This window comes from Oreochromis niloticus, linkage group LG2, assembly GCF_001858045.2.
Source record: "Oreochromis niloticus isolate F11D_XX linkage group LG2, O_niloticus_UMD_NMBU, whole genome shotgun sequence".
In the NCBI taxonomy this organism is placed as follows: domain Eukaryota; kingdom Metazoa; phylum Chordata; class Actinopteri; order Cichliformes; family Cichlidae; genus Oreochromis; species Oreochromis niloticus.
The window spans coordinates 24,281,218-24,307,007 of NC_031966.2; the positions used below are offsets into that span (position 1 = coordinate 24,281,218).

The 25,790-nt window shown below is 40.8% G+C and overlaps 2 protein-coding genes across 8 annotated transcripts in view; one reads left to right on the top strand and one right to left on the bottom strand.

The window, feature by feature from the left end:
• Nucleotides 1-3,675, top strand: part of apbb2a (amyloid beta (A4) precursor protein-binding, family B, member 2a) — a 35,612-nt gene extending 31,937 nt beyond the window's left edge. For all 3 annotated transcript variants that reach the window (XM_005467668.3, XM_005467667.3, XM_005467666.4), the window contains 4 exons: nucleotides 1,439-1,519; nucleotides 1,621-1,736; nucleotides 1,813-1,995; nucleotides 2,148-3,675. In XM_005467668.3, coding sequence (XP_005467725.1) covers nucleotides 1,439-1,519; nucleotides 1,621-1,736; nucleotides 1,813-1,995; nucleotides 2,148-2,324 — 557 coding nt within the window. In that variant the 3' untranslated portion in view covers nucleotides 2,325-3,675. The remainder of the gene's footprint in view (nucleotides 1-1,438; nucleotides 1,520-1,620; nucleotides 1,737-1,812; nucleotides 1,996-2,147) is intronic.
• A 233-nt stretch (nucleotides 3,676-3,908) lies between these two features.
• Nucleotides 3,909-24,905, bottom strand: LOC100699470 (putative methyltransferase NSUN7). Of its 5 annotated transcripts, none has more exons than XM_005467661.4 (13): nucleotides 24,111-24,905; nucleotides 22,659-23,039; nucleotides 17,609-17,667; nucleotides 15,102-15,229; nucleotides 14,365-14,517; nucleotides 13,535-13,718; nucleotides 12,754-12,988; nucleotides 12,146-12,289; nucleotides 11,597-11,698; nucleotides 10,314-10,449; nucleotides 9,523-9,646; nucleotides 5,019-5,283; nucleotides 3,909-4,639 (listed from the first exon to the last, which is right to left on the bottom strand). In XM_005467661.4, the coding sequence occupies exons 2-13, from the start codon at nucleotides 23,008-23,010 to the stop codon at nucleotides 4,200-4,202; spliced, it is 2,322 nt and encodes a 773-aa protein (XP_005467718.1). In that variant the 5' UTR covers nucleotides 23,011-23,039; nucleotides 24,111-24,905; the 3' UTR covers nucleotides 3,909-4,199. The 5 variants fall into 5 exon arrangements, with proteins under 5 accessions (XP_005467718.1, XP_005467719.1, XP_003444685.1 ...); XM_005467662.4 differs by having other exon boundaries at nucleotides 24,061-24,113; XM_003444637.5 differs by lacking the exon at nucleotides 22,659-23,039 and having other exon boundaries at nucleotides 24,111-24,832.
• Nucleotides 24,906-25,790: the final 885 nt, after the last annotated feature.

Genomic DNA, 25,790 nt, shown 5'->3' on the forward strand with positions numbered 1-25,790 from the left:
CTACATTTAAATACTCTAGGAACCACAAGTAAGCCTGCAGTCTGACAGTGAAGTCCTCTATTGGGGTGATATGCTGATGAGGTCTTTAAGATAAGATGGGGCCTGATTATGCAAGAATTTTTATGTGAGAAGCAATTTAAATTCACACATCATTTCTTCCCATTTCTTAAGTTGAATCTGTGAAAAATGCCACAAATAATATGGTTTGACAGGCATAAAATAGTACGTTTGCACCAACATGATTCCCAAAGAGCTATTAGCTGAAAACTTTGCATATCTTTGCATGATGTGCAGCATCTCCTTAAAAAAAAGAGGAAACTGGACAAGGGGAGAACAAAAAAAGAAGTTACGTGTATGTGAAAATCATCTCATTAAGCGAAATATCTAGCAAAGACCTGACACAGGACTGTGTAAAACACAATGCAGGCTATTTTATCCATTATTGTTTGAGCTCCTCTTGGAGATCTGATGCAATTATGAACGTACGAGTAGTATCATCAGATTATTGATCCATCATACAATACTATGTGGAAAGTCTCTGACAATGGCATAATTTTTTAGCACGATAATGATAAAAGCACACTATCAGTGCAGTAAAGGCATAACTGGAATACATAAATTGCAGCATTATCAGTCATGGAGTTGCTTCCCCAGGTCATCAGTGTGGGAGCACCTTGACAGAGAACAGAACAAAAGCCAGCCAAAATCCTAAGAAGAGCTTTGAATGTCCTTTAAAAAGCCTGGATAACTATTTCTGAAGACTACTTACAGAAATTAGAAGGAACCTTCCCTGAGAGAATTCAGACTGTGTAGAAATATAAAGGTGCTCTTACCAAATATTGACTTTTAAGCCAGTTAGTATTGTCTGTTTTTGCCTGTTATACTGTATTTTCATGTATGTTTGCAAATATTTTCCATTTTCCTGGCAAAATATAAAGAAATGAGGGATGTCTCAAGACTTTTGTACAGTACTGCACAATAAAGCCTCTGTGTGTACAAATGTAAACCCCGTCTGTACTGACAGTCAAGGAGTTTTCCATAACTTTTAAAGCTAATTACGCACATTATTAGATAGATGATGCAAACATTTGTGCCAGCTGAGATGCAGGTGATACATCAACATTGTGTACAACACTATTTTCTGCCTACAGGCGATCATATAAGCAGGCAAAGCTGTGTTTTCATAGAGAAACCACTCCAGCTCTCTTAAGCTTGCATGCTTCTGTGTATTTTTTGTGCTCTAATCATGTCAACAGTGCCCCAGTATATTAAAATATTCAGCAGTGTTTGTTTATTTCTGCACTTTAAGCCGATTATCATGTGTGGACTACTCTTTTGAAAATTTGCTTTAGATGTTGTCATGTGATTAAATCTCTTGGGGGCAATCTGTGTGTGTGTGCCAATGTTCAAATTTGTGTTTTTGTGTTTCTTTCTGCAGAGTTTCCCATGCCAAAGACCGAGTTGGTGCAAAAGTTTCATGTGCACTATCTGGGCATGACGTCTGTGTCTCGACCTATAGGTAAACTCAAACCTGTACTGAAATCCAAACACACACTGGATGACCTCGTGTAGTAGATTCTTAGATCCTAAACCGCTGAGACTCCTGTGTTATGTCACCAGGTATGGATATCATAAATGGCGCCATAGACAGCCTCGTGTCCTCTACAGGCAAAGAGGACTGGACTCCTGTTATACTGAGCATCGCTGATACCACGGTGGCAGTCATCAAAGAAAAGGCAAGGGAATATTTGTTGTGAATGTACTTGTCAGGCAGAGAGCAAAGTCTAACTGTCCTCTTTCATGGCTGCGCAGGAGGAGGAAGAGGAGGTACTGGTGGAGTGTCGTGTCCGTTTCCTGTCCTTCATGGGCGTGGGACGGGATGTTCATTCATTTGCCTTCATTATGGACACGGGAAGCCAGCATTTCCAGTGTCACGTGTTCTGGTGTGAACCCAATGCAGGCAGTGTATCCGAGGCTGTCCAGGCAGCTTGTGTGGTAAGCACTGAAACTGAAGTGTATAAGTGTATGTGTTGGATTTTATTACAGCTAGTTTCACATTTTTTCTTCTTTGTTTAGCACTTTTGACATTGGTCATTGGTTGGAATTTTTCCAACACTTACTCACAAAAGCCTCTTCCTCCTCCTCAGCTTCGGTACCAGAAGTGCCTGGTAGCACGGCCGCCCTCCCAGCGTGCTGGCTCTTCCTCCTCACCGTCTGCAGACTCAGTGACCCGGCGGGTGACCACCAGTGTGAAACGCGGCGTCCAGTCTCTCATAGACACTCTGAAACCCAAGAAACAGCCATCAGAACTCCCCCAGCAATGACCGTCACCTCTGACCACTGCACCCCTCCCCAGCCTGGAAGCCACTCACACTTTCGCCACAATAGCACTTAATCAGTACCAGCCATGGTAACCAACGATGTACATACAGTATAACAAACATCAACACAGATTAAAGGAAAGAAAAACCATTCTTGAAAATGCCTGACGATTTAAAAAAAAAGAAAAAAGAAAATTCACCTGTTTTGTGTGAAAGAATGGAAAAGCTGGTGTCAACAGTTGAACTTTGACGCTACTTTGTCCACGTGGAACATAATTCCTCCTGTATGTGGATTTCTGAGACAGATGGATTACTCGATCGCGCATCATACAGACAGGATACGGGATTACCAAGAAGATGAAAACAAAAATCACATTTCTATTTACAGACTAGTAACGGAAGCCCTCGCCAGCTTTTCTTTCCACTTCTGTCTCCTTCTGAACTCCTCAACTGGATGAGCTGCTGTAGCATCCCAGGACTGCGGTCACGGATATCTGACAGATGAATGAGAAAAGCACCAAGATCCTGCAGCTGGCAGCTGCCCACCAAATGGCATAAAAATGTTTCAATCCTTTCGATGAATGAGAAACTTGAAAAAAACAGAAAAGGCAAAAACTTACCATCTCCTTTAACAACGAATGAAGTGATTGTAATAATCGAGCATATGTAAATGATTGTATGGGGGAAGAGATCATTTAGGGTATAAAGCTTGTGGATATTAGAGTGACATAAGATTTTGGTGACAAAAATAATGAGACAGAAGCGGAGTTTGATTTTGCATGTTTTCTTGATGGGGTTTGTTTTATCTTGATGATTTGGGAAGACAAAAAAAAGAAAAATAGATGCTATCAGCACAAGTCATTTCCACTTGACCATAACTGGATTTACACACTGGCACAAAAATAAAATAATAAAAATAATCCGGCCTTTTACCAAACATAATTAAAAGCTTGCTTTCTGCCCAATTTACAAACACACAAATAAGGATTGTATTTTAATGAGTTTTAACAAATGGGTCCATCAGCAAAAGAAAGTTTTTAATGTGTTTTGCAGCTAAAAATCAGTTAAGATTGTAGTTTTTTTCCTGCATACATTATCGAAAAAGAATGTCACATTGCTTCTTTTCAACTTAAATTCCTCAGGAAACTTTACCGCATATACCTAAAATTTACATAGAAGCAAGAAACTCCGCTCGACTTGGCAGATGTGAAGCGTGTTCATGTTGCTGGACACCGAAAAAGATCAGATTTGTGCCATAAGCTGAGGAGAAATTCAGTAAATCCAGCCAGTGTACTCCCACTCACAAACAAATATTCACACACAAATATGCACTCATAGCAGTAAAAAAAAAAAAGAGAGCAAGAGTGTCAGCTGTCACTGGTGTCAAAAGTTTTTAACGGCGCTCTTTTGGCCCGGGGCCACCACCTGCACTCAGTGTGAACTCTGTGAATGCAGTCTGATCTAAATGAAAACCACACTAAACAAACTAGAGAGATGCTATAAATCATTTCATTTCTGCTCTTCACCCATCTCCACACCATGTAAATGTAAGCTGTTGTGACAATAAATACATTACCAAAAGAAAAGAAAAATTATGTCCTTTTTTATTTTTCAGGTCAGTAGAAGTGCAGAAATATAGGCTTTCATCGTGTACTGACATTGAAACGACACAATATAAATATATACAGTCTGACTGGACTTGACTCTGGTTGTTCTTTATGGCACACAATGACACTGAAATTACGATAAGTAATAATGTTTAGGGTTAGACAACATTCACATGCTGTGTGTCATGAAGCAGTTCATTAACAACGCGGAACCTCTCGTGCAGGTTTTAGGCACTGCTAGCTTTATTTTATTAGACTTTTGATACAAAGGCTAGCTCTTCTTTATGGTCATCTTTGTGTTTGTGAGGTCAAAACGTGTGAGGACGGGAATTTCCTGAGCATCTTTGGAGAGACTGCCGCCGGAGCAGGAGGAAACGATCTGAGTCTGTCTCTTCCACTTGCAGCTGAGGTTAGGGCTGAATCTGGATCGGCTGTGCTGAGGTGGAAAATAGTTGGGGAAGTGAACGGGAGGCAGGACGAAGAGCACAGGTTTCAGCACCTCCTTTTGAGGTCCACGTGAGCGGGCCGCTGGGACCGCAGGAGTGGCAGAAGAAGAAGAATAACGCAGAGTGGTGGTGACAGGAGCAGTGTGTAAGCTTTTTTCTAGTTTGGAGGAGGAACAGGAGGAGCTGTTGCATTCTGGTCTGGAGTAAGAGAACGAGCTTGATGTGGTGCCCTTTGTGGCTTGCGAGCGCAGTGATTTGGGTTTTTCTAAAGGATAAAAACAATAAGATGGGACAAAAAAGGAATTTATTATTTTGGAATAAAGTGTAGGAGGCTAAGGGGATAAGGCTGAACTCCTTCCAATCAAACTAAACATTAATACTGGTACACAACATCTGTAAATCCCAGCTTGAAAAAAAATTCCCTAAATATAGATGATGCAACCAATCAGTGAGCCTTAATTATCCACAGCCTATTTCTTTTCTTTTTTAGAGATGTAGGCAAGCTCTGCCCTCATTTCCACATTTTATTCTAAGTTAGATGTCATTAGCTTAGTTTTAATGGACACATGAGATTGGTATGTATCTTTTCTGTCCACTGCACATTCAGCTGACTTGAGTTATATGACTGTTGGGTTCACACCCACCTTGTGAAGACTGCTTCATGTTAGTAAAATCCTGATGTCCACAGAGTACAGCGCTGTCACTCCTCTTGGTCTGATGATGCTTGGGCTGAATGCTGACAGAGAGCTGGGACTGGGTGGTGCGAACACTGGCTGCTTTTTTCATCCTGCTGCTGTTTTTGTGGTGTTCTTTTCTAGTAAGGTGGTTGGAGCCCAGTTTGTCCAGTATGCCTTTTGCATTTGCCCTGGCGATTACCTCGTTTGGTGCCTCTTTGACTGCTGGCTCAGGCTTTTGAGAATTGACAAAAGCATAGGGACATGAAATGTAAAGTTGAATGAAAATTTGTTAATGGACATTGTTCTTTTAAGTGATTAGCATAGAAAGGAAACTGCACTGAATGGTACATTTTTAACTGTAAAAACAAATTTTTGGAGACGAGAGCAGAGAAAGAGGAGAGAGGAAAGGAAAGGAAGCCACCATGTCCTTGCTGCTGGCTGCAGGGTCACCTGCTGTCTCAGCAGCAGCCCACTGCTCTCCTCAATGCCTGAATTATTCACAAGCACAGTGCACACTACAGGGACATGCAGCCTGCGTGAGTCTTTGTGTGTATTTAGTTTTTGAGCGCTTGCCTGTGCTTTAATGCAAATGTATTTAGGCGTTTGCACAAGCTGTCCATAAGTCTACATCATTTCTCTGTATGTGTGCATACACACTGTGTCAAGGTGGGAATCTTGCACCTGTGTGACGCCGCGTGCTTCAATGCACTCTAGGCAGGTAAACATGGTTTTAGAAGCACCTCAGTAATGCAGTCTTTGGTGGACGCCCTGAACTTCACTGACGTTAACTCATACAGACGGAGGGGGCGCTGAATTATTCAACAGATTCTCTCCCTCGCCTCCTTTTCTTCCCCCTCACCTCTGTAAATCTCACTTCTCCTCCATCTCCACTAACCAACTACGCCATACTCTGTAAATCTCTCGCTTCCGTCTACTCTCTGCCAAACTCAGCTGCCACAGCAGTTCCTGGATCCGAACTCACTCTTTTGTTAACATTTACGTCCGAAATAAATCTCGTCAACAGCTTCCAAATTTATGAACAAAAAAGAAAATAAAGACAATGTTAAAAGTGGAGGGCTTTGGATCTCCCGTTAATACTGTCCAAATTAATCCGTCAGCAGCAGCAGTTTGTTTTTGTTTTTTTAGATAAAGGTCCACCTGTGATGTGGGTCGCTTTCTCGGGAAATTAGGCCAGAAACGCATCACTTGAACGTCTTTATTGTCCCCAGCTGTTCCCGCTCATAAAGAACTTCACTGCGCACTGCTACGACAGCCAATATATGCCAGACAGCATTCAAACACTTATATAATTGCTATTTTTATGACGCTTTTCAGTGTGCCACAATAACTTTTGATTAGCTGAGTTTATTGCAGGTATGGAGAGAAGAAAAAAAATCATGTTTGAGGCACCATTACAGCACTTTGATTATCTTTTCATTCCTATCTGTGGAGGTATAAAACATGATGGATGGTCAGAGGGAAACGGTGCGGGAGAGCTCCGTCACACCTGGTGGGGGTAAGATGGCTTAATAACCTCGCGCTGGCATCAAAAGCATGAAAGCAGATTTCATAATGTTGTGGTGGTAATGGGGCGGGGGGGTCTATATTGTGAATTATGAGGACGTGGGGAAGAACGGTCACAAACACTTGATGAGAATTGCTGATGCACCTTTACCAAAACAACCCTGAAGATCCAGTGCAACACAACGCACCTGCAGCCAGTTTGGACAGAGTCTCTCTAAAGAGACACCTACACAAATAAACGAGGGCGAGGAAGACGGGGAGAACAGGCAAAGAGAAGAAAATGAAAGTGGATTGGAGAGCAGATGCGTTTGAGGGAGAGTCTTTATTAAGCAATCAAAGCCTGTGACTAGAAACCACAAAAGAATTGGAGAGAGACAGAGTGCATCCCAATTACCAGTGTTCACAGAAAAGTCCCAAAATTATCAAAGCTTGCTCTCAAACACATTCCCGCAACAAAACTAAATCCCTCTCTCTGCCCTTTTTTTCTTCTCCTCTGGGCTGCAAAACCCAAGATTTGACTCTTAACAACTTGCTCTCAAACTGATTTTGGCCTCTCATGTTCAGACTTATGCGTTTGTGTTCAGGCAATGTTCTCTTTCTTCACCTACGTGTCACACCTTCGGTCTAGATGCCGAGTAAACCAGGAAAAGACGCCTGCATCTGTGACCCGACATTCTCATCTCCTCTAGCACCATGACCTCCTTCCACCCGTTCTTTTTCCCTTTCCTCAAGGGTCTCACCAAGTACCCGTCACACACTGTGATCCTCATTTTCACCCAATCTCAGCTTCTGCTGCTTTGTCCCTGTGCACCGCCTGCCTTCTCTCCAAATATCATAACAACTCAAATGGTTCATGCTTCAGTTTCCCGGTAGTTGCTTGTTTTTGACAGACTGCAGCCAGCTCAGTGTATCTACTTGATCACAATTCCCCACACTAATAAGCTTCGCCAATTAAACTTATTTCACCGTTGTCTGTGTTTATCTATGAGAGAGCCGACTGACTCAGGGGAAGAAGAACAAGATATTTTCTCTGCAGACATAAATAAAGGATCACCCAATCTATTCTGTCTGTGCTTGTGAAAACCACACACGCACACAACCTCTGTCGGTACACAGCATTTTCATTTTGAAGGCTGAATAAACTGTCAGCCGGTCTTACAAAAGTCAGCAGCATGACACCCTGGTATCATACTGGCGAGGCATACAGTCAGGTCCAGGACTAATGATGGAACTTATCTGTCACTTGAAACCAGACAGCTCGCCAGTGACGGATGCTACAGTTTGTGCAAAAGTATTGAGACACCCTTCATGTGTTTATAGTTTGCTAGGAAAATGAGAAATATATGTAGAGATTGTAGGAAGCTATCATTTCCTCTTTTTACTGTTCCCATTTCTCTACTGTTTCTTATATTAACCCTGAATGAAACATTCATCTGTGTGTTTTAGTGGCTTATTGGGAATACAGCCAAGTATGTGTTAATACTTAGACAGTTAAAGTCCATTACACGATACTGAGACAGTCATAAATGTCAGAGTGACATTTACCACACCATGCATCTCCTTTTATCATTATTGATTCATCTGTTTATCTTTTATTTTTAAACAGTTTATCATTTCACGGTGCTGTGCAAAAGTCTTGAGCCATTCCTTGTTTCTTTATGGTTTGCTAGTAAAATTAGAAAAGGCAGCAGTAAGTAATTGAAACATGTACAAAGAAAATAGAGTATATAAGGCAAAATCAGACATTTTTTTAACGAGCTTCAGAGCCAATTATTAGGGTAGCGGTAGCACAGGAGGCGGAGCAGTACTACTAATCGAATGGTTGGCGGTTCAATCCCTGCCTGCTCCAGTCAACATGCCAAATATCCTTGGGCAAGACACTAACACCAAGTTGCCTAAGCATAGAAAAAACGTGCTTGTGTGAATGGGTGATTGTGGAATGTTGTATAATGTGATTTGAGTGCTCAGGTAGAGCAGAAAAGCACTACATAAGAACCAGTCAATTTACTATATTTGTTATCACCACCTTCATTCTTCAACACAGCCTCAGCTCTCTTAGGCAGCTTTCTTTAATTTCTTTAAGTAGTCTTAAGGAATAGTTCTCCAGGTTTCTTGAAAGACATCCAAAGCGTTTCTTTGGGTGTTGGTTACTTTTCTTCCCTTCCCTGTTAAATTTGTGTGTGTTTGCTGAGAAATAAAGCTGTTGCCAATCAGATTCTTTCAATATCGTATTGCATAGTGGATTAAAATCTGACTTTACTTTTCTGTATTAATACTAATATGAATTTTAACAAGATCCCCAACACCACCGGTTGAAATGCAGCCCCAAATCGTGACAGAGCCTCCTGACCTCCTATGGTCATTGATTTGAACCAAAAACATTAACCATTAAGCTTCCAGATTTACTCCTCAAAAAAGTCTGACTCCTTGGAAACAAAATATAAGACATGATGGGTGACTGGAGACATTTACACAGTACTGTAAATGAGCTAAATTTGCCTGTACTTATCTCTTTGGCTGCACTGCCTAAAAGTAGCAGCAGCAGTGGCCTGGAGGAATTTCATTTTCACAGAGCTTAGTTATCACTGATCCCATGTAAGAAGCAAAATGTAGCTAACATTACAAAGTGTTGACTCTGCATCCGAAGACAGATGCACCTTTTTACAGTTGATGCAGCACTCAGAGATCAACAAGGAAACAGCAGCTTAGTAAGATTTCATACTGGCTTCATCAAGGAGCAATAAGCACTGCTCTGTGATGACAAGTGTTTTCTGTGTACATGTACATTAATTTTGTGTGGTCACAACTCTGCTTAACACATTATTAAAACTGAGGTCCTGTGGTACATCAGTATATTCTCAGGTTAAATAATATAGTTACTAACAAGGGTGCGTATATTGTGGCTTATTAGAGAATTCCTTTGCTCATCTGCTAAAGTGATGCTTACCACTCTGGTAAGAACAGCCAGAAAGGAGCCATTGGTGTGCTCTGTTGGCTCCAGCATGAAGAAACTGTCTGTTTCATCCATGGCCTTTGCATACTCAGAGGACATGAATGGGGAAGGGCTTGACCTGAATGAAACACACACACATACGCAGCAAAACAGGAAAATACAGTTTAAAAAACATAACCAGTGACATTAAGAAAACACATTGGAATAACAGCTGAAGATATATTTTTTTCTGATTACTGACATAAACATTTTCTAATTAATATTTTTTATTACTTTGTTATTTGAAATCCACAAACATTGCACACAGGAGTAGGTGTCTGGGTAAAACCAGTATGATCCCTACCAGAAATACTACCTTTGTTTTATTTACGCTAGCCTAAGGCGCTGCCAGCACACCAGGCCAGCTTGCTGCAGAGAGGATTCAGCCTTGATGCATTCAAGTCAACAGGACTGAAAAACTTCAACCAGACTTTAGCTCTTAACCCCACAAACAAAGAAAAGAATCCTGGAAAAAAAAAGCAGGAAGGCGAGCTGACTGAAAATCGTTTCTTCCGTGGCCTTTACACAGCATTTAGAGACATGAAATGGCACCTTTGATTATATTTTCACCGAATTTCCTTCTGTTCCTGTCTGAGGTGTGCTGAGGCTTTGACAGAAGCCTGTCTAAAGGTAAGCAGACAAACAACAACCTGCAAAGCTGACAGACAGCAATGCAAACAGACAAAGAAAGGCAATGATGGAGACAGAAGCAGAAAGCACAACGGGGTGCAGAGAGTGAGGCTGACCTGAACTTTGCTTGTTTTGGTTCCCCCTCCTGGTCTGCACGGGCCTGGGCTTGCTGCAATGCTTTTCTAACCACCTCCGCATTTTCCTCTGGGTATGACGAGCATGTGGAGTACACTACTGCCAAAACTTTGGGGACTATACACAAAAACACACACATTTAGTTAAAAAGCGTCCCTTCATCCCTTTTTACAACAATTACATTTGATTATTCAAGCTGAGCCGTCCTCCTCATCAACCGCTCGCTTTGAAGAAATATGCTCTTGAATATTAATTTCTTCGCGCTGCTTATGCATGTACATTGCTCATTTTATTTAAGAGCGACTGGCTTGAAGATTTGTTTGGCTGCTGGCAGTCTGACTCCCTTCATTTGAGCTTTGATTTCTTTCTTGCTCACTAATTATAGCCAGACAGAAATAATTAACACTCGGCTGATAAAGAAGAAAACCTGCTCAGATGTGGCAAATCGGCTCCAAACAAATGTGAAATATAACTTGGAGAGAGGCGAAACAGAGACAAAAAGATTAGAACCAGGCCAAAATGTCATTCAGGTGTCCTACCATGTGATGCTCCACAACAGACACCAAAGGCTTTGGAGGTGTGTGTGAGTGTGAGTGTGAGAGACGCTGAAATGAGACCATCGACACAACTGAGTCACGGCACTCGATACATACCCGCCATTAATTACCAGTCCTATTAGAAAGCATCTACACTGGCAAAACCACAGACAAGGGCTGATCAATAGCTGCTTAATTAGAGAAGCTAGTTTACATTTCCCCCAACCTACAGACTCCACCTGCTCAATGAACATAACCCAGAGCAGAGACAGAAGGATCCCCGAACAAAACAAGATGGATTGAAGCTAATGAGCATAACTCACTGATACAGATCTGCTGAACAGAGGAAAATGCAGTATATAAATATATACAGTAGAATACAACTGAGCAAAAACACACTGACAGCAGATTAAAAGAGTAGCATCGGCATAAAACAGAATACTTCTATCATGATCACCTCTAGACAATTTATACAACACAAAGCGGGACACCGAAACACTTTGAAATATGCAAAGACTGCTGCAGAAGACAGCGAATGACCAGCACAGTGTAACATTAGGGTCCTTAATTAAAACTCAGAGAATCTCCAAGGACCACCACAGACTTCAGCCTAATGGCATAGGAGATTAGATAATTAGGAAGTGTAAGCAACATCGTGTCAGAGATGCTGCATGCTTGAGACTCAGATTATGTGGTGCGTGCATGAGAGCAGGTGGTTGTACACTCACACATCAAGGCATGATCAATATCCTTCCTCTGCTGTGCTACCAGGGATTCCAGTTTGCTTTGGGCTATGGAGCCTTGGGACAGGTCCTGCAGCAGGTCTGTGTCTGAAAAAACAAAGAGGAGCTTCAGAAGAGAATAATCTTTACTTTATTAACTGTTGTCTTCGAGTGGGTATAAAAGCATCTTTAAGTAAGTATGTTATCCACTCATTGTTATGCCACAAAGAAAAACTTCCATCAGATATTTGTTCAAGGTGAAAATGTTCAATGTTTAATTTTAAGGCTAGTTTAGAGTTTTTTCACTAAAAGCTGTTGCATAAAAACATTAAGGACATGCTTTTGTTTTTGAATTTTTATGAATGCAACTGCAACAACTGCACAGGAATAGCAACAGCAATAATTTGCATTTAAACAATGTAAGCTTGCAATATCACATCCTACAGTATATCCAGTGTGCACAACATCTTGATTTGTGCACATTAACCAACTGCATGTACCCAGCTCTATATCAGTATAGTAAATAAGCCCAGTGCTCAGTGCTTAAATCATTACCTCCATTTTCTTGTAGTATGAAATCAACTGGGTTGCTGACTGCAGACACAGAACACTTGGGGGTCAACAGGATAACGCGCACTCTTTGAAGTCGCTTGTCACCGGTGTGCAAAGATTGGAATTCCTCCAGTATCAGTCTCACATCTGAGCGCCAGACACAGACAGTATAATGATAACCAGCACCAGGCATGCACATGTTCTCCGTGCTTAAATGCATGATGTCCCACTATATTTCTTTATAGAAAAATTCTGTGCCTGAAGGCATCGTTTGCAATCATAAAAATGTCAACTTTGTTCCTTCCCCATTTTTATTTCTCTAATGACTAGCTGAGGTGGCAGCCACTATCAGCAAAATAACCTGGTTTAAAGCACACTGAGTTTATATGAGTCCCTAGGATTTTTGCTGACAGCAACATCCATTTTTCTCACTAGAACTCACCCAGTCTTTGTTGGTCTATATCAAGTTTTCACTTCGTTTAAAGACAAAGACGGGTAACAGACAGGTGCTTTCTTTTGTTCTATCTTCTTCCGTCGCCTCTTTTGTCTCTAACACAAACACAAACCGATACTGACAGCCCACTCAAGGACATACACTCGTTTTGTCTTACTTGTGCAGCCCATTGCAGAGACAGTGAGCTCCAGCTCCTCCCTTTGAGCATCTGTGCAGTTGTTGACACAAACGTAGACGCTGGGCCGATTGATGCTGTTGGCTTTATACTTTTCTGCAATTAGGGCGGCAGTGTGGGAGACAGTGAGGCCGGAGAAGGAGCCCACCATGAGAACATCTCCTTCCTCTGGTAGCAGGGAGCACACAGCATTTGGGCCCAAGCTGCATGACTTATCCTACAGGCACAGGGAGTGAAAGTATTAGTTTGTTGCAGCAATGCTGTGAGGCAAACCAGGGAGGAGAAAAAGCAGAAAAACAGAAGATGAAAAGAGTGATTGAGAGTCAGTGAACAAATTTAAAGGAGAGATGATTAATTAGGGAGAGGCAGTGAATATTTGATTGAATCTGGCCACAAAAATCTGATTTACTTGTGTTGTGGTGCTGTGTACTGTTCACAGTTTATGTGGCAGCTTGACTTTTATGGAGCAGAAATTAAATGATTAAACTGTCCAATCCTCCCAAACAGGATAATTCTTTATGGCTCAAAGTGAAGCACAGCTATATGAGTGGAAGTGATGTGAAATATTTGTATCTGGGCAAACTAATCTTTCTTGGCATAAGCGATTTCAGTCTTACAATCAATTTGAGAAAGTCCATTACCAAAGTGAAATCATAAATATCGCAGAAGACTGATGGAGCTAAAGAGATTCCACAGCTATATTAGAGTCTTCAGAGAGGAGGCTGATGTTGTCAGAAACCTCGTCTCTCAGTGCACCTAGTACCTGGATGATGAGTTTGTGATCGCTGAGCAGCTTGGTGGAGTACAGCTGAGCTTTCAGCTGTGCAGGAAACACCAGTATATCCCCACAGTGGGGATCCTGGCAGAAGGTCTGGCCCTCCAACTGCCCAATCGATTTGACCTGTGAGAAACCTGCACTCTTCAGGACACCCTGGATCTCATCAAGACTGGAAGTAAAAGAGGAGAGGAGCAAGAAGGCGAAGAGAGAGGAGAGAGCAGATTAGCGGAAGCCCAAGAGAAGGGATAAAAGACGAAGGTCAGAGGTAGCAGAAAGAGGAAGGCTCTCTCCTTTCCTTATTATTATCTCTATTTATTCGATAATAATAGTGTGCAGAGTTGCTATTTGGCCTTTTAAGAGTCTTTAATAGTAATATGGGCTATAAAAGCCATTAAGACACACACATACATACATACACATACAAACACGTGCACATGTACATACACACCATTAGTCCCAACAGGTGACCTTTACAGTCCCAGAGCTCACTGAGGGTTGCTGCTGATTGAATCTGTCTACAGCAGCAGGATTTACACCTAACTGAATCAGGCTGTCAGGCCCAGGCAAGAACACACATTAGCGCACACACACACAGTGTGTAGGGCGGACATTTAATTGGATGTCAGCCGGGTACCTGGCCCATAAAACACTGGATAGCACCCAAAGTTAAAGGTCTGTGTAAATGCAGGTGCGTGTGGACACATCCTGGGTATGCTTACAGTGCACGTCTGTGTTTATGTACAGGTGTAAATGTGTAAGTGTGTACTATCTGCTTCTGGGGAGGTGAGCGTGTACTCTCAGCATGCTCAGCTGACCTGCTCTTCAGCGTGTTGACCCATGCGTAAAGCGGAAGGTTGCTCGACCTCTCCTGCTTCTTCTTCACACTCTCTGGCAGGATACACTCAATGGACAAGAGATCATGTTTGATCCTGCAGCGGGCCAGAGAGGCAGCCAGTTTGGTTTTAAACCTGCACACAAGACAAACAAAAAAAACCACTAGGGGCATCCTTATGATGACAGCACACAGGCCAGATTTCACTTTGAACTTTGAACATGTTTTTATGTTTATCCACCAGATGCCTTACATGGAAAGTTACAAATACATTACAGATTAAAAAGAATGTGTGAATGGTAACCAGTGAGCTCTTGGTTTCCTTTCTTCTGACTCCGCTTGCTCAGTACTCATGGGTTGGACTACTTCCATCTGCCAAATTGACCTTCATTTTGAGCTCTGTAAAGTTTTATCACTGTGTTTTGCACAGCTGCAAAGCTATCATGGTTTGTTTTGGGGGTTGTTTTCATAAAATCTCTCTGAAGACAACGAAACAGATTTTTTTTAAACCAGAAAAAATACAGAAACATATGATAAGAAACCCACACACAGGCAGATGTACATGAAGACAATACCAGCCAGGCTGTGTAGATTTAAAATACTTCATCTAAAATTCCTCATGTTTTTTTGTGTTTGTCTTTTAATAATTTCACCCGCAGTGATTTTAGCTTTTTTGTGCTTTTGTTTTTTGGTTTGTTTTTGGTTTGTTTTTTTCCTCACCTGAGGAGGTAGTCCTCCACATGTCTAACTTCCTGTATGATCTCGTCCACCTTGCATTCCCGAGGGAGGAACTTCCTGTTCTGGAAGTCATAGAGCATGACGGCAACAAGGCTCATCTGTTCGTCTGGCTAGAGTGTAAGAGCAAAAGGCACCGCGTTTCATTTAAAAGCAAGAACAAGAGCAGAGGCCTAATAGAAATATTTCTCATTTTAATAACTTGAGGAACAACCTTGTTTTTATTCAGTGGTAACGGCTCAAAAGTCAGCATATGTTGCATGTCCAGTATTTACACCCACATCGGTGTAGCTCGGTGGTTTTTAAATAGCCCTATTTTGGTTACATAATGAGGAGAACTGTGGACTGATACTATTTATCTGTATTGATTCAGTGACTGAACTGTTTCTCATTTACACAACTGACACACACACAGTAGCTCAAGGATGTCCTGTCATGACCCAGCATTTGCTACTTAATTAAAACTAGGAGGAAGTCTGAGTTATGTTTCCAGCACTCCTCTACAATTATCGCTCTCCCTTAAACTCACTATCTTCCTCTCTCTCCACTTCTTTCCATATCCCTGTCCTTTCCTCTCTCTAACCCCACCTTTCTCCCCCTGAGGGTGGGAGGGCACCAGCCGCATTAGTGGCAGATGGTGCTCCATTGCAGAAACAGCTTGCCACATCCTCACAACTGGGCTAATGGGCAGAGAAGTTAGAACGCTACGAAGGTTTCTGTTTTGGGCGAGGAATTAGGTTGTCCTTATTATTCGGTACAGAGGCGTTTAATTTCTTTTTTTCTTTTTTTTTTGAAAGGTCGATTTCTGAGACAGGTTGTGGCGCTTTGCTTTTTAGCTCACTCGACTTCCCTCATTACCTCAAATTCCACTTGTCCTTCACCAAGGTTAAACACTTGGGTGTGGGAAAATTCCCAGTCACTAAGCTTGCCTGGAAACAGTGTCCCATGGTGGGAAACAGTAAACATGTCAGCTCTGCTTAGCAACTCTTATCCCCGTCTCTTGAGACTGTCTTCATCTCACTCTGTTTAATTTCAGGGCTAATTTCAATTCAGTAGTGTATTACTGACATAACACAACCGAACAAACTCAAGATGAAATATCCCGAATGCATGTACTACATTAGCTGTGATTAAAGTTTCATATGCCTCATTTTACACGTGGATTGGAACTCTGTCATGTCAAACGCTTTCTACCTTCTCTGTCTTCCTGACTAGAATTTATTCAGGTTACTGCCATCCTCCGTGGGATTTAGGCTTCATTTTCCTCCTCCATTGTGATCAAATGTGCTTTAGGCTCAAAGCCTATGTATACCCTCATTTTTCCGTTCTACTTTTTTTTTTTTTTTTAATCTAATACCCTCATGTACCCCCTTTTTACATGCAGTCTATTCGCTCTCATTCACCTCTTTCTCCCGTCTCTCTCTTTCTCTACCAAGGTTGAACTTTATAGATGCCAGGAGTGTAAAAGAAGGTGAGAGTGAGCTCTAAAGACTGTCTCATTGTGTCTGGGCTTTATTGTCTAGCTAGAGAAATGCAGAGTAACGACCTGCCACTATCCCGTAGGGAGAGCCATTCATTTCACCCAGGGCCATATTTCACAAGGCTACGATGCAAGTGTACATCTGTGTGCCTGTGGGGATTACACTGCAAACACATATATTCATGTGTATTAATGTATGCTTAGGCCTTCACTGAAATACACATTGGCTATCTTCGATGTGTAAACTCCACGACAGCTCTGTTTTCTGTTTGCACATTCATCGCCGCTCGCTTTCATTACGCATCTCTTTCACCAGCTTCACCAGCCACGCAGTCGCTCTGTATTCTGCCCATGTTTTATCACCATCCAGAATGTCAGAGAAAACAGCTTAAGCAGCCCTCCTCTTTGCTCAGAATCTTTTATGTGGTGTGTTAAAAGTAGGGCAAAAGTACATGCCAGCTTCCTCCAGAGTATACCTCTTCATTTAAGAAGGCTGCAGGTTCACGGCTGTGCTACAAAGCTTTCTTTTACGAGTACACGGCATCATAACAAAATAAAAATTGGTTAGAGGACAGACGCAGCATACACACTGTGCAGAATACACTCAGATGGTACATACAAACTCACTGCCCCTGGGTTGTTTTGATTTCATTGCTAATTAATGGGGTGTAATAAAGGATAATACACAGCCAGATATGTTCTGCCACATAGTAACGTTTAGATGTTTTTTACTCTAAAGGGAGACATTGTCATTGATTAGAGGAGGGAATATGAACAAAACAAGGCGCTTTGTGAGTTGGTGAGAGGAGCGTGTCAGTGCAATAAATCAATATTACTGTTACTGATTATAAGATCAGAGAGAATAGAACAAACAACATGTGGAGTGTAAACAGCAAGACATGAACACTGGAGAGTGTTTGTGGAAACACTAAGGTAAACAAAACTATACACAGAGGGATAACAAGGTAAACTGAGAAATTACAGACATATAAAATTATATGAAATGATTTACCATTGGTTGAGTAAGATAACAGCAGCTGTCAATCATCATGTCCTCCAGCAGTTCTTGATCTGCGCAGGAATAATAAAACAAGGTTAAAAGGATAGAAATGTAATAACAGAGATTTCAATAACTAATTGTGAGTGAGTAACGATGATGCATATTAATGCATCATTTATATCAATGTCTAATTATCCCTCGAAACCAATCCCGACTCCTCCATTTGGAGGAGGAGACGGAGGCACAAGAAATTACTCCTATCCATTAATGAATCCACATCTAATGATAATAACATGAAAACACACCAAAAAGAGCTAAAAGAGATGAAGACAAAGAACAAAAGAGGCTCCTAGAGGCACCCCGAATGATGGCAATTTAATTTCAAAAGATAATTCAATTAGATCGGGGGTTTAATTTCCCGTGATTAAATGCTTATTTGGTGTTTAATTAGACCTAATCTGATTCTTCATTTGGTTCTTTTCTTTCACTTAGTGTGTCTTTGCTATGAGAGCCCATTTAATTGGAGGAACAATGACACCGATGACATATAAAATAATGAACAGGTCAGATCGAGACATAATCAGTGAAGCCAAACATAAAGCGCGAGCGTGTTTTTCATACCAGGCTAGTATGTGCCAGTATGATTCCATTTTCCATTTTATTCACACCATTAATTAACCCTCAAGTAACCAAGTAATTTATGATCCCAAACATATCTAACTATATGCATGTCATTATGACATTTTTAGTCTAATTCTCCTATTTCTTTTTTACCAATGTGGCAAGGATAACACAAGATAGTGTGGGGACATATTTTTTTTCATAACATTACTTTTGCTCACTTTTGCTTTTATAGTAATTATTCCTTAATGAGGCATCTCATTTTGACAGCAAGATCTCTGATTATATTTAATTTTTAACAGAAAAAAGAAAGAATTTAAAAAAAACACCCTGATTATGGAGATACTGTAATTTGTTGTATACAGAATATTACAGAGGTACCTGCTCATCTATACTTTGATGTCCTATAAAAATTCTTTGCACACCGTTATGGTGCAATCAATAAGTTAATTCTGTCATTTTAATCCAGGGAAACTCTTCTTGACCTTCTTTATGAAAAAGGTGACAGAAGTGTGAAAGGGCTGACTTTAAACTGCTAAAAGGTGAGAGCTCGCTATCAGATATCTTTCCTCGGTTTATAGTGGTTTTCCACCCCCATACCCATGCTATCGTATCATAAAAGCAGCAACTGCCTCGCTAACCAACAGGATTCTTTCTCTTAAAATATACATAAAAACAAACAGGCTTATCCTTACCATTCCCATCTGTGAACAGCAGGTTCTCCTTTTCGATATGCATGAGATGGAGAGACAGGAACACTTGCCCGTCTATCATGTTAGGATTAAAGAACAGCTGCTTTCAAAGTTTCTCTGCAGGTAGCGTTTGCTCTCTGCACACTGAGTGAATAGGGCAAAAGGATAATTTCTCTAATATGAATGCGTGTCTAGTGAAGAAACAGACAACTGCGAAAGCTGTCAATAAGATGCATGTGTTTCTTCAAGTGTGAAACCACAGTTTTGAAATTTTGTCTGTCACAAGGGTGGTTTGCCTTTTGGTTGATTCCTATTCCTAACAGACACACCTCTAAGACTGCAAACAGGATCTAAACCCAGACCCTATCCACCGAGACACCACAGAAACCACATACTGCTGTTAACTTATCGCAACATCACAAATTCACACTGGGCACCCCTATACAGTGTAGGGCAAGGCAAGCATCTGCATGCAGGTACACACACACACACACACACACTGGCGGTTACACAAACAACTGTTTTCACATGATAGAGCTTATCTTTAATTGAGGAAACAGAGCTCTACAACATCAGCAGTGGTGTAATTTACTGCAGATGTGGGCGAATAAGGTTGAGAATTGTCCCCATTACTGCAGAAGTCCTTAAAGACAATCTCTTAAGAGATAACCGCTCAGTGTACACTGCAAAACAGATCTCTAAGGAGGCCATGACGCCTGATTCTGCAGAGGTCATGGTCTTTAACATGCTATAAATCACACACTGCAATTTGAGCAAAACACAGAGGGAATTCTGCTATAAATCACTTACAGGAGACATCTTTGCACAGCAGACGCCACGCTGGGTTTTTACCTGGAGGATGATGCAAAATTTCTTAAGTCTGACAAGCAACAGCCGCTTAAAATTAGTCTAACAAAAAAAAAAAAATTAAATTAAATATGATGCATTCTCAATCAGCAGGAGGCACTGTAGGATGCAGAAGTGAGGTTATGTGTCGTGTGGCTTCCATCCAGGTGTTACACAATGAGCAGTGACTGATGGTGACTGTAGTCAAACAAATGCGGCACAAGAGCCAGACCTGAATGGCGTCTCTTTTTCCTCTTCAGCAGGTCTTTGTCTCACAGTGTTCTGCATCAGTACACCCAATTGCACATTAATCTAACATTGGAACAGCCAGTGAAGGTACCTGCAGTAAGTTATACATTCACCTTTGGTCTAAATGCTCAATCTGTCTTACGTATTATGCACCTGGACAATTTAATATTTGCTGAGGCATAGTGGTGATAACTGCCCTGATTGTGGTCAAGGACAAAAAAAAAAAAAGACAAATCTTTCTCTCTTTGTCTCATGCTCCAAGTCCAGCATAGCACACAGAGTGGCCCTTTCTCATTGCACAGAGAGAAGAGCAGCCTCAGTCATTTGACAGCCTGGCAGCCCAGTTGGCCAGTGGACAATGAGACAGAAATACTCAGAGGAGCAGCCAGTAGAAAGAGGCAAAAAGAGGAGGAGGGGGGGCTTTTATGGCTAGCGACAAGGTCAACTGAATTTCTACTACATTCCCACAAAAATTACTTTACACAGCTTAACACGAGCGTATTCCTCAAGCAATGACAGCACACTGCATGACCACTGAATAAGATATGAAACCTTGAAAACATAACCTGCCTTTAGGTCAGTGATGTAGCAGAGCTACACTGGAAAATTGTTTTTTTTAAGAGACAAAAGAAGGCACAGAAGAAGAAAAGAGTGAGAATGAAGTGTAAGAGAAGGAGAAGATGTGGAGAAAATCCCAACAGCTTTGTCTTTTGTTTATGAAATGGCAATTCTACACCAGGGTAAAGATCATCCTCAACACCAGCCCCATAACATTTAGCATTGCTCGACACTCCTCACAACACCCCCAAAAGGGAGTGTCTGTGTCTTCCGCCACCGACATGGAGCTCACTGAACCTTTTGTTTAGAACAGATAAGAGTTATAATCACAAAGATCAATACCAGTTCATACTCACTGACATTTTGCTATGTGTGCTTTTCTCTGGTGAAGCACTTCTTCTTTAGGTTAACATCTGACCTTTGTTCAGTTTTGGATCAGTCATTGAATGGCCCTACAAGAAGCATGTGTGTTGTTGTGATTCCCAGCAGGAGAAAATCAAATTCTGCACGAAAAGCTGGCGTGAAAGACGACTAAGACGCTTCGAGGGTGTGTCACTTCATCTACACAGTAAACGTCACAAAAATACGAACACAAATCCAAAATACATACATGATTACACACCTACTGTAAAAATGACTTGATCTATCTCAAGTACTCAACACAAGGAGGTGAGGCTCCATGGCTTCTTTAAATGATCTTACCTTGTCTAGTCCAAACTTATAACAGTATTTATCTTTAAAATAATAAGAAAGGAGTGATTAAAAAAACAAGTAAAATCTAGAGTGTTGTGGAGAAGTCTTGAGCCACCCTTCCTTTCTTTAAATTTTGCTAGTTTCTCTTCTATTATCCTTAGCAATCTTCCTAGTTTCACCTGGTAATGCAAGCAGGCTATGATGACCTAGAGCTACAAATCTAATATAAGTTACTCAGATGAGGTGCTGGAGCTGGTGATGATGGATATTTTTGAGCTGATCTGCATTAACTGTTTAACATGTAGGTCTGACGTTCATCCAGGTTCAGTGGACACACAGCGAGAAGATGGAAAAAAATCATCCATGGCTATGAGGGTGTTCTAGCAACCTGACCTCGGCGTCCACTGAAAACACGTTAAATCGATTCCAGCCGGCTTCCTGCCCTGGCTGTTGGCTCGCCTCCTCTGCATTATTGCCATGGTGATTACACACCCCTGTGACTTCGGTCACCCCGACCCCACCCTAGTCCCAGGAAACAGATTAAGGGACAAATTGATTTGTAGCATCACGCAGAATTCCCCCATGGCCACTCGAGCATTTTTTCCCCTCTTCTACTCACCCTTCATCAATCTATCTATATGCAATTCTACCTGTCAATTAACTTGCCCAAAGCTGTTTGTTTGCCAACAATCAAATCAATTTTGCTAGCAGTTTCTAGAAAAAGAAATGATTCAAAGTGAGAGCTGATGAAAACATTTCCTGATGTCGCTTCACATTCACCCAAACCACGGATCACTACCAAAAGGTATAAATCAAAAATTAGGAATCACTTTAATCTGTCGGTTTGTTGTTTGTTTGTTTTTTTAACACTTTTAAGCCAAGGGTCAGCAGAGTTTCACAGGCCCAGAGAAGATGCAATCTTGGTATTTTGTTATTGATTTTTATTTCTTTTAATACTATATCAAAGGACAATCACGGTTTCTTAATCATAAAAAAATTGTATGGTTTGTGCTGCACTCTAGGTAACAGACTGGTTATCCACCCACAACAAACAGTGACTTATTTTATTAATGGTTAAATGAGACTTTGATTGTTTCGGGCCCTTAAACGACTCATCCCATGGTCTCAATTAGACTGCCACATTAGGATCTAATGCCAGTCAGGTTCTAACAATCAGATGCTAGAAAGTAATGTTTATTAAGAAATTTTCCCTTCGGTAGTGTTTTGAAAAATCATCTCAAGGCAAAAACAAACTATGAACGGAAACATCAGGCAGCTACTTGCCTGCTCCTCATATGAGGTTGTTGATTTATGTTTATATGACAGGCGGGCAGAGAAATGCAAAAAAGGAATAATAAAGGTTCGACAAATAACCCTGAGCTAACAGTTAATTGCCAACTTACATTTTAGCGTGCTGAAGGCCAACTCATAAGCTGCACGGTGCATCTCCTCATCTTTGACTTCAGGTAACTGGAGTCCTCTTTCTTTGCCATAATTCACTAACCGTTGTGCAGCAGGCTTTTCCAGATGGTTATTCTGATAGATAACTGATGCCAGTAGGTAAACTCTGTCTGGGAAGCCCTGCTGGCTTTGGATGGTTATGTGGGGCTGTGGAGGAGCTGCAGAGGTGTCACTTTCAGCTTCATCATCCAGCTGGATCAGGTCTTTGCTGCTTGCCATGTGAGAAACAGACTTTTGTGTCTTGTCTGTGCAAGGGCACCTGTGACGCCCGGTGGCATTTTTTTTTTTCACCATCTTCTAAGGTCAGGTTTTCTCTTGCACACCTGAAAGCATGCCGTGCAGAGTTATCATAGTTTCTTTTTTTTAAATTAGCATTTATTTTTAGTTGCTTTTGTTTCTGATTTATTCAAGTTTCCAGTCGCTTCCAGAGTTTCATTTTAAAGTGTTATATTTAGAAGCTAAAGCTAACTATAATGACTTTTTCACCCCTGATTTTAGTTTTTTAGTTTAGTTCTTCACTATAAAAAACATCATGCCATATGCTCCCATCAGGAAGATACTCCTGCGTACCAGCGGCCAGTACAGAAAGATTTCTGAGGAGCTTTTACCCTCAGGCAATTAGACTTACCTACCCTACTCAAATATTCACTCTTGGACTATGGTTATATTAGCTGTTATAAGAAAATAGATTAGAATCCTTTTCTATTTCTGTCTAAGTCTTTATGCAAAGCTGGACTCTCTTTATATTAATGTTAAAAAAAATGCACTGAAAATTTTAAACTTGAGGCTCAGAGATTTTCTGATTTGGGGCTTTATAAACATAATGGACTCGACTTTACCTAAAAAAGTGATTTTATTTTGTACATATGATGGCTAATTAAGTGAAACAGGATATCTGTAAATAAAAGCCAGAATAAAGCCAGAATAAAAGACATGATTAAACTAAAGATTTATTGACATGATCTCACAAGTGTATCAATTTAAACTTTTCTTCCCTGATGATATTACGTTTAGTTGAATTAAATAGTTAAACACGACATTTTGCAGTGTAAGAAGGCAACATTAAATTGCAAATGCAAAGTTTGTAAGCCAATACAAACAAATTTATTAATTTATTTTAGTTTTTTAAGTAACAATAATAATGTATAGAATATATAAATACATATAATAGTTTCAGTTAGCCTTAAAAAGAGAAACGTTTAAACCAGATTAAATAAACAGATTACAGGTTAGATTATCAATAAAATGACCCTAAATGAACCAATAAATAATATAGAGTAATTGTCATCATGTTTCACCGTTACAATTTTCAAAACACGTGTGCATGTTTCGCACAAAGCAGACCTCACTTTCTGTAGTAGCAGAGCTGGAAAATTCGTGTTGTTATTCGTTACCTTGTGAGAAGACCTCCCGTTATCCGAGATTCTCCGTATTTTCCTGCGCAGGAAGCTTAACGGTAGTGGCGCTGCTGCTAGCTGCTCAGCAAGTTTTAATTGCCAACTCCTCGCTACACACACACACAAACCTTGACCCCTTACCAAGCAGTAACAGGGGTTTCCCCGGGTTTTACTGCTAGCCCCCCGGCAGCCTTGAATGTGTAATTTATAAAAATGCTACACCGCAGAGTCTCCACTTACAAACAAACTTTCTAAACGTCAACATTACGGTGCAGCTTCGGGTTAGCTTGCTTCCGTCACCAGGGCAACAGCATGCTAATTTTAATGCCCCGTTCTTCACGGATCAAGAGTCTCCTTAACGCTGGATGCCCTCCATCTATCTGGAGCATATGGGCTTGTTAAAATTTTACAGCGCATTATGTCAGAAAACCGCTAACAATATTAGATCGCTTGCAGATGGCACGCAGCTGTTGTTTCATCCAAGGGAAGTTAATAGAAAAGCAGTGGCGTAAATAAAAAGCCTTGGTTCCTTTGCCCCCTGGGGAGGTGGTGGGGGGAACTTTCTGCCACCTTCAATTTCCCTCTGTGCTGCCCTGCATTTAAGTCTTAATACTTAATAACTCATATGATGCTTTTTTTGTATACTGTTTTTTTCTTGAGGGGGGGAACTTTGTACAATCATCTCTTTATATTTGTTTCCAAGAAGCTGGACTTTTTTTTTAGTTTTTCTTTGGATATTGACTGCTTTTTCGTTCTTTTTGCTTGTTTGTTACGGTACTTAACACAGACTCATTCAAGCACAAAAAGACACTCAAATCAAGTGTTGTGTCTACACATAACAGACAACTTAGTAAATCTTTTGGTACTTTGTTACCAGCAGCTCATCACAAAAACACATCATTTGTTCCCATTTGTTTAGTTGAATCTACAAAAAATGCCAACACAAAACCTTTGAGAGACATAAAACAGTATTTACATACACAAGGAAATTCCCAAAGAGCGAGAGGAACACTATCAGTCACGAACTGGACTCCCCAGAGTGCAGACTTCAGCATTATTGGGATCATCTTAACAGAGAACAGAACAAAAGGCAGCCAACATCCAAAGAAGAGCTTTGATTGTCCTTCAAGGCTGGAAAACTACTCCTGAAGACTACTTAAAGAAATGATACGAAAGCTTGCCAAAAAAAGAGTTGTGGCTGTGTTGGAGAATGAAGATGCTCATACCAATTATGGATTTTCAAGCTCATTAGAATGGCAGCAAGTTTTTACATGCTGCATTCTATTTATGAATACATGTTTCAATTAAACCACTGCACATTCCTGTGCAGTGGTTTATATATGCAATATATGAAGAAATAATCAAGACTTTGGCACAGTACTCTTTATCGTATGCCAAATAAATGCAGCTTTTTTGTAACAAACACAATCAAACTTAAAGATTTTATTAGTTTATTTATTTATTTCTTTTACATTAGAATGGTGAATCTGCGCTTGACATCTTTATCTACTGCAACCATTAAAGTTTTGGATCTCTCCATTTAATTTAAATAGGCTACCTACAAGGGCGCCAGACAGATTCTATCTTGAAGGATTTGTATAGTATTCTGTATTTTGACAAAAATGAACAGCTGACAATGCCCAAAAAATGCACCAGATGGGTCACAAGTAACATGTC

What these genes read in the sequence shown, in the direction of transcription:
- LOC100699470 (XM_005467661.4), bottom strand. Translation starts at nt 23,010, where the DNA reads ATGGTGAAAAAAAAAAATGCCACCGGGCGTCACAGGTGCCCTTGCACA. An exon ending in GTCAACACGCTGAAGAGCAG is followed by an intron (nt 13,719 to 14,364) that starts GTCAGCTGAGCA and finishes TTTTACTTCCAG; the next exon opens with TCTTGATGAGATCCAGGGTG. An exon ending in CATACTACAAGAAAATGGAG is followed by an intron (nt 11,699 to 12,145) that starts GTAATGATTTAA and finishes TTGTTTTTTCAG; the next exon opens with ACACAGACCTGCTGCAGGAC.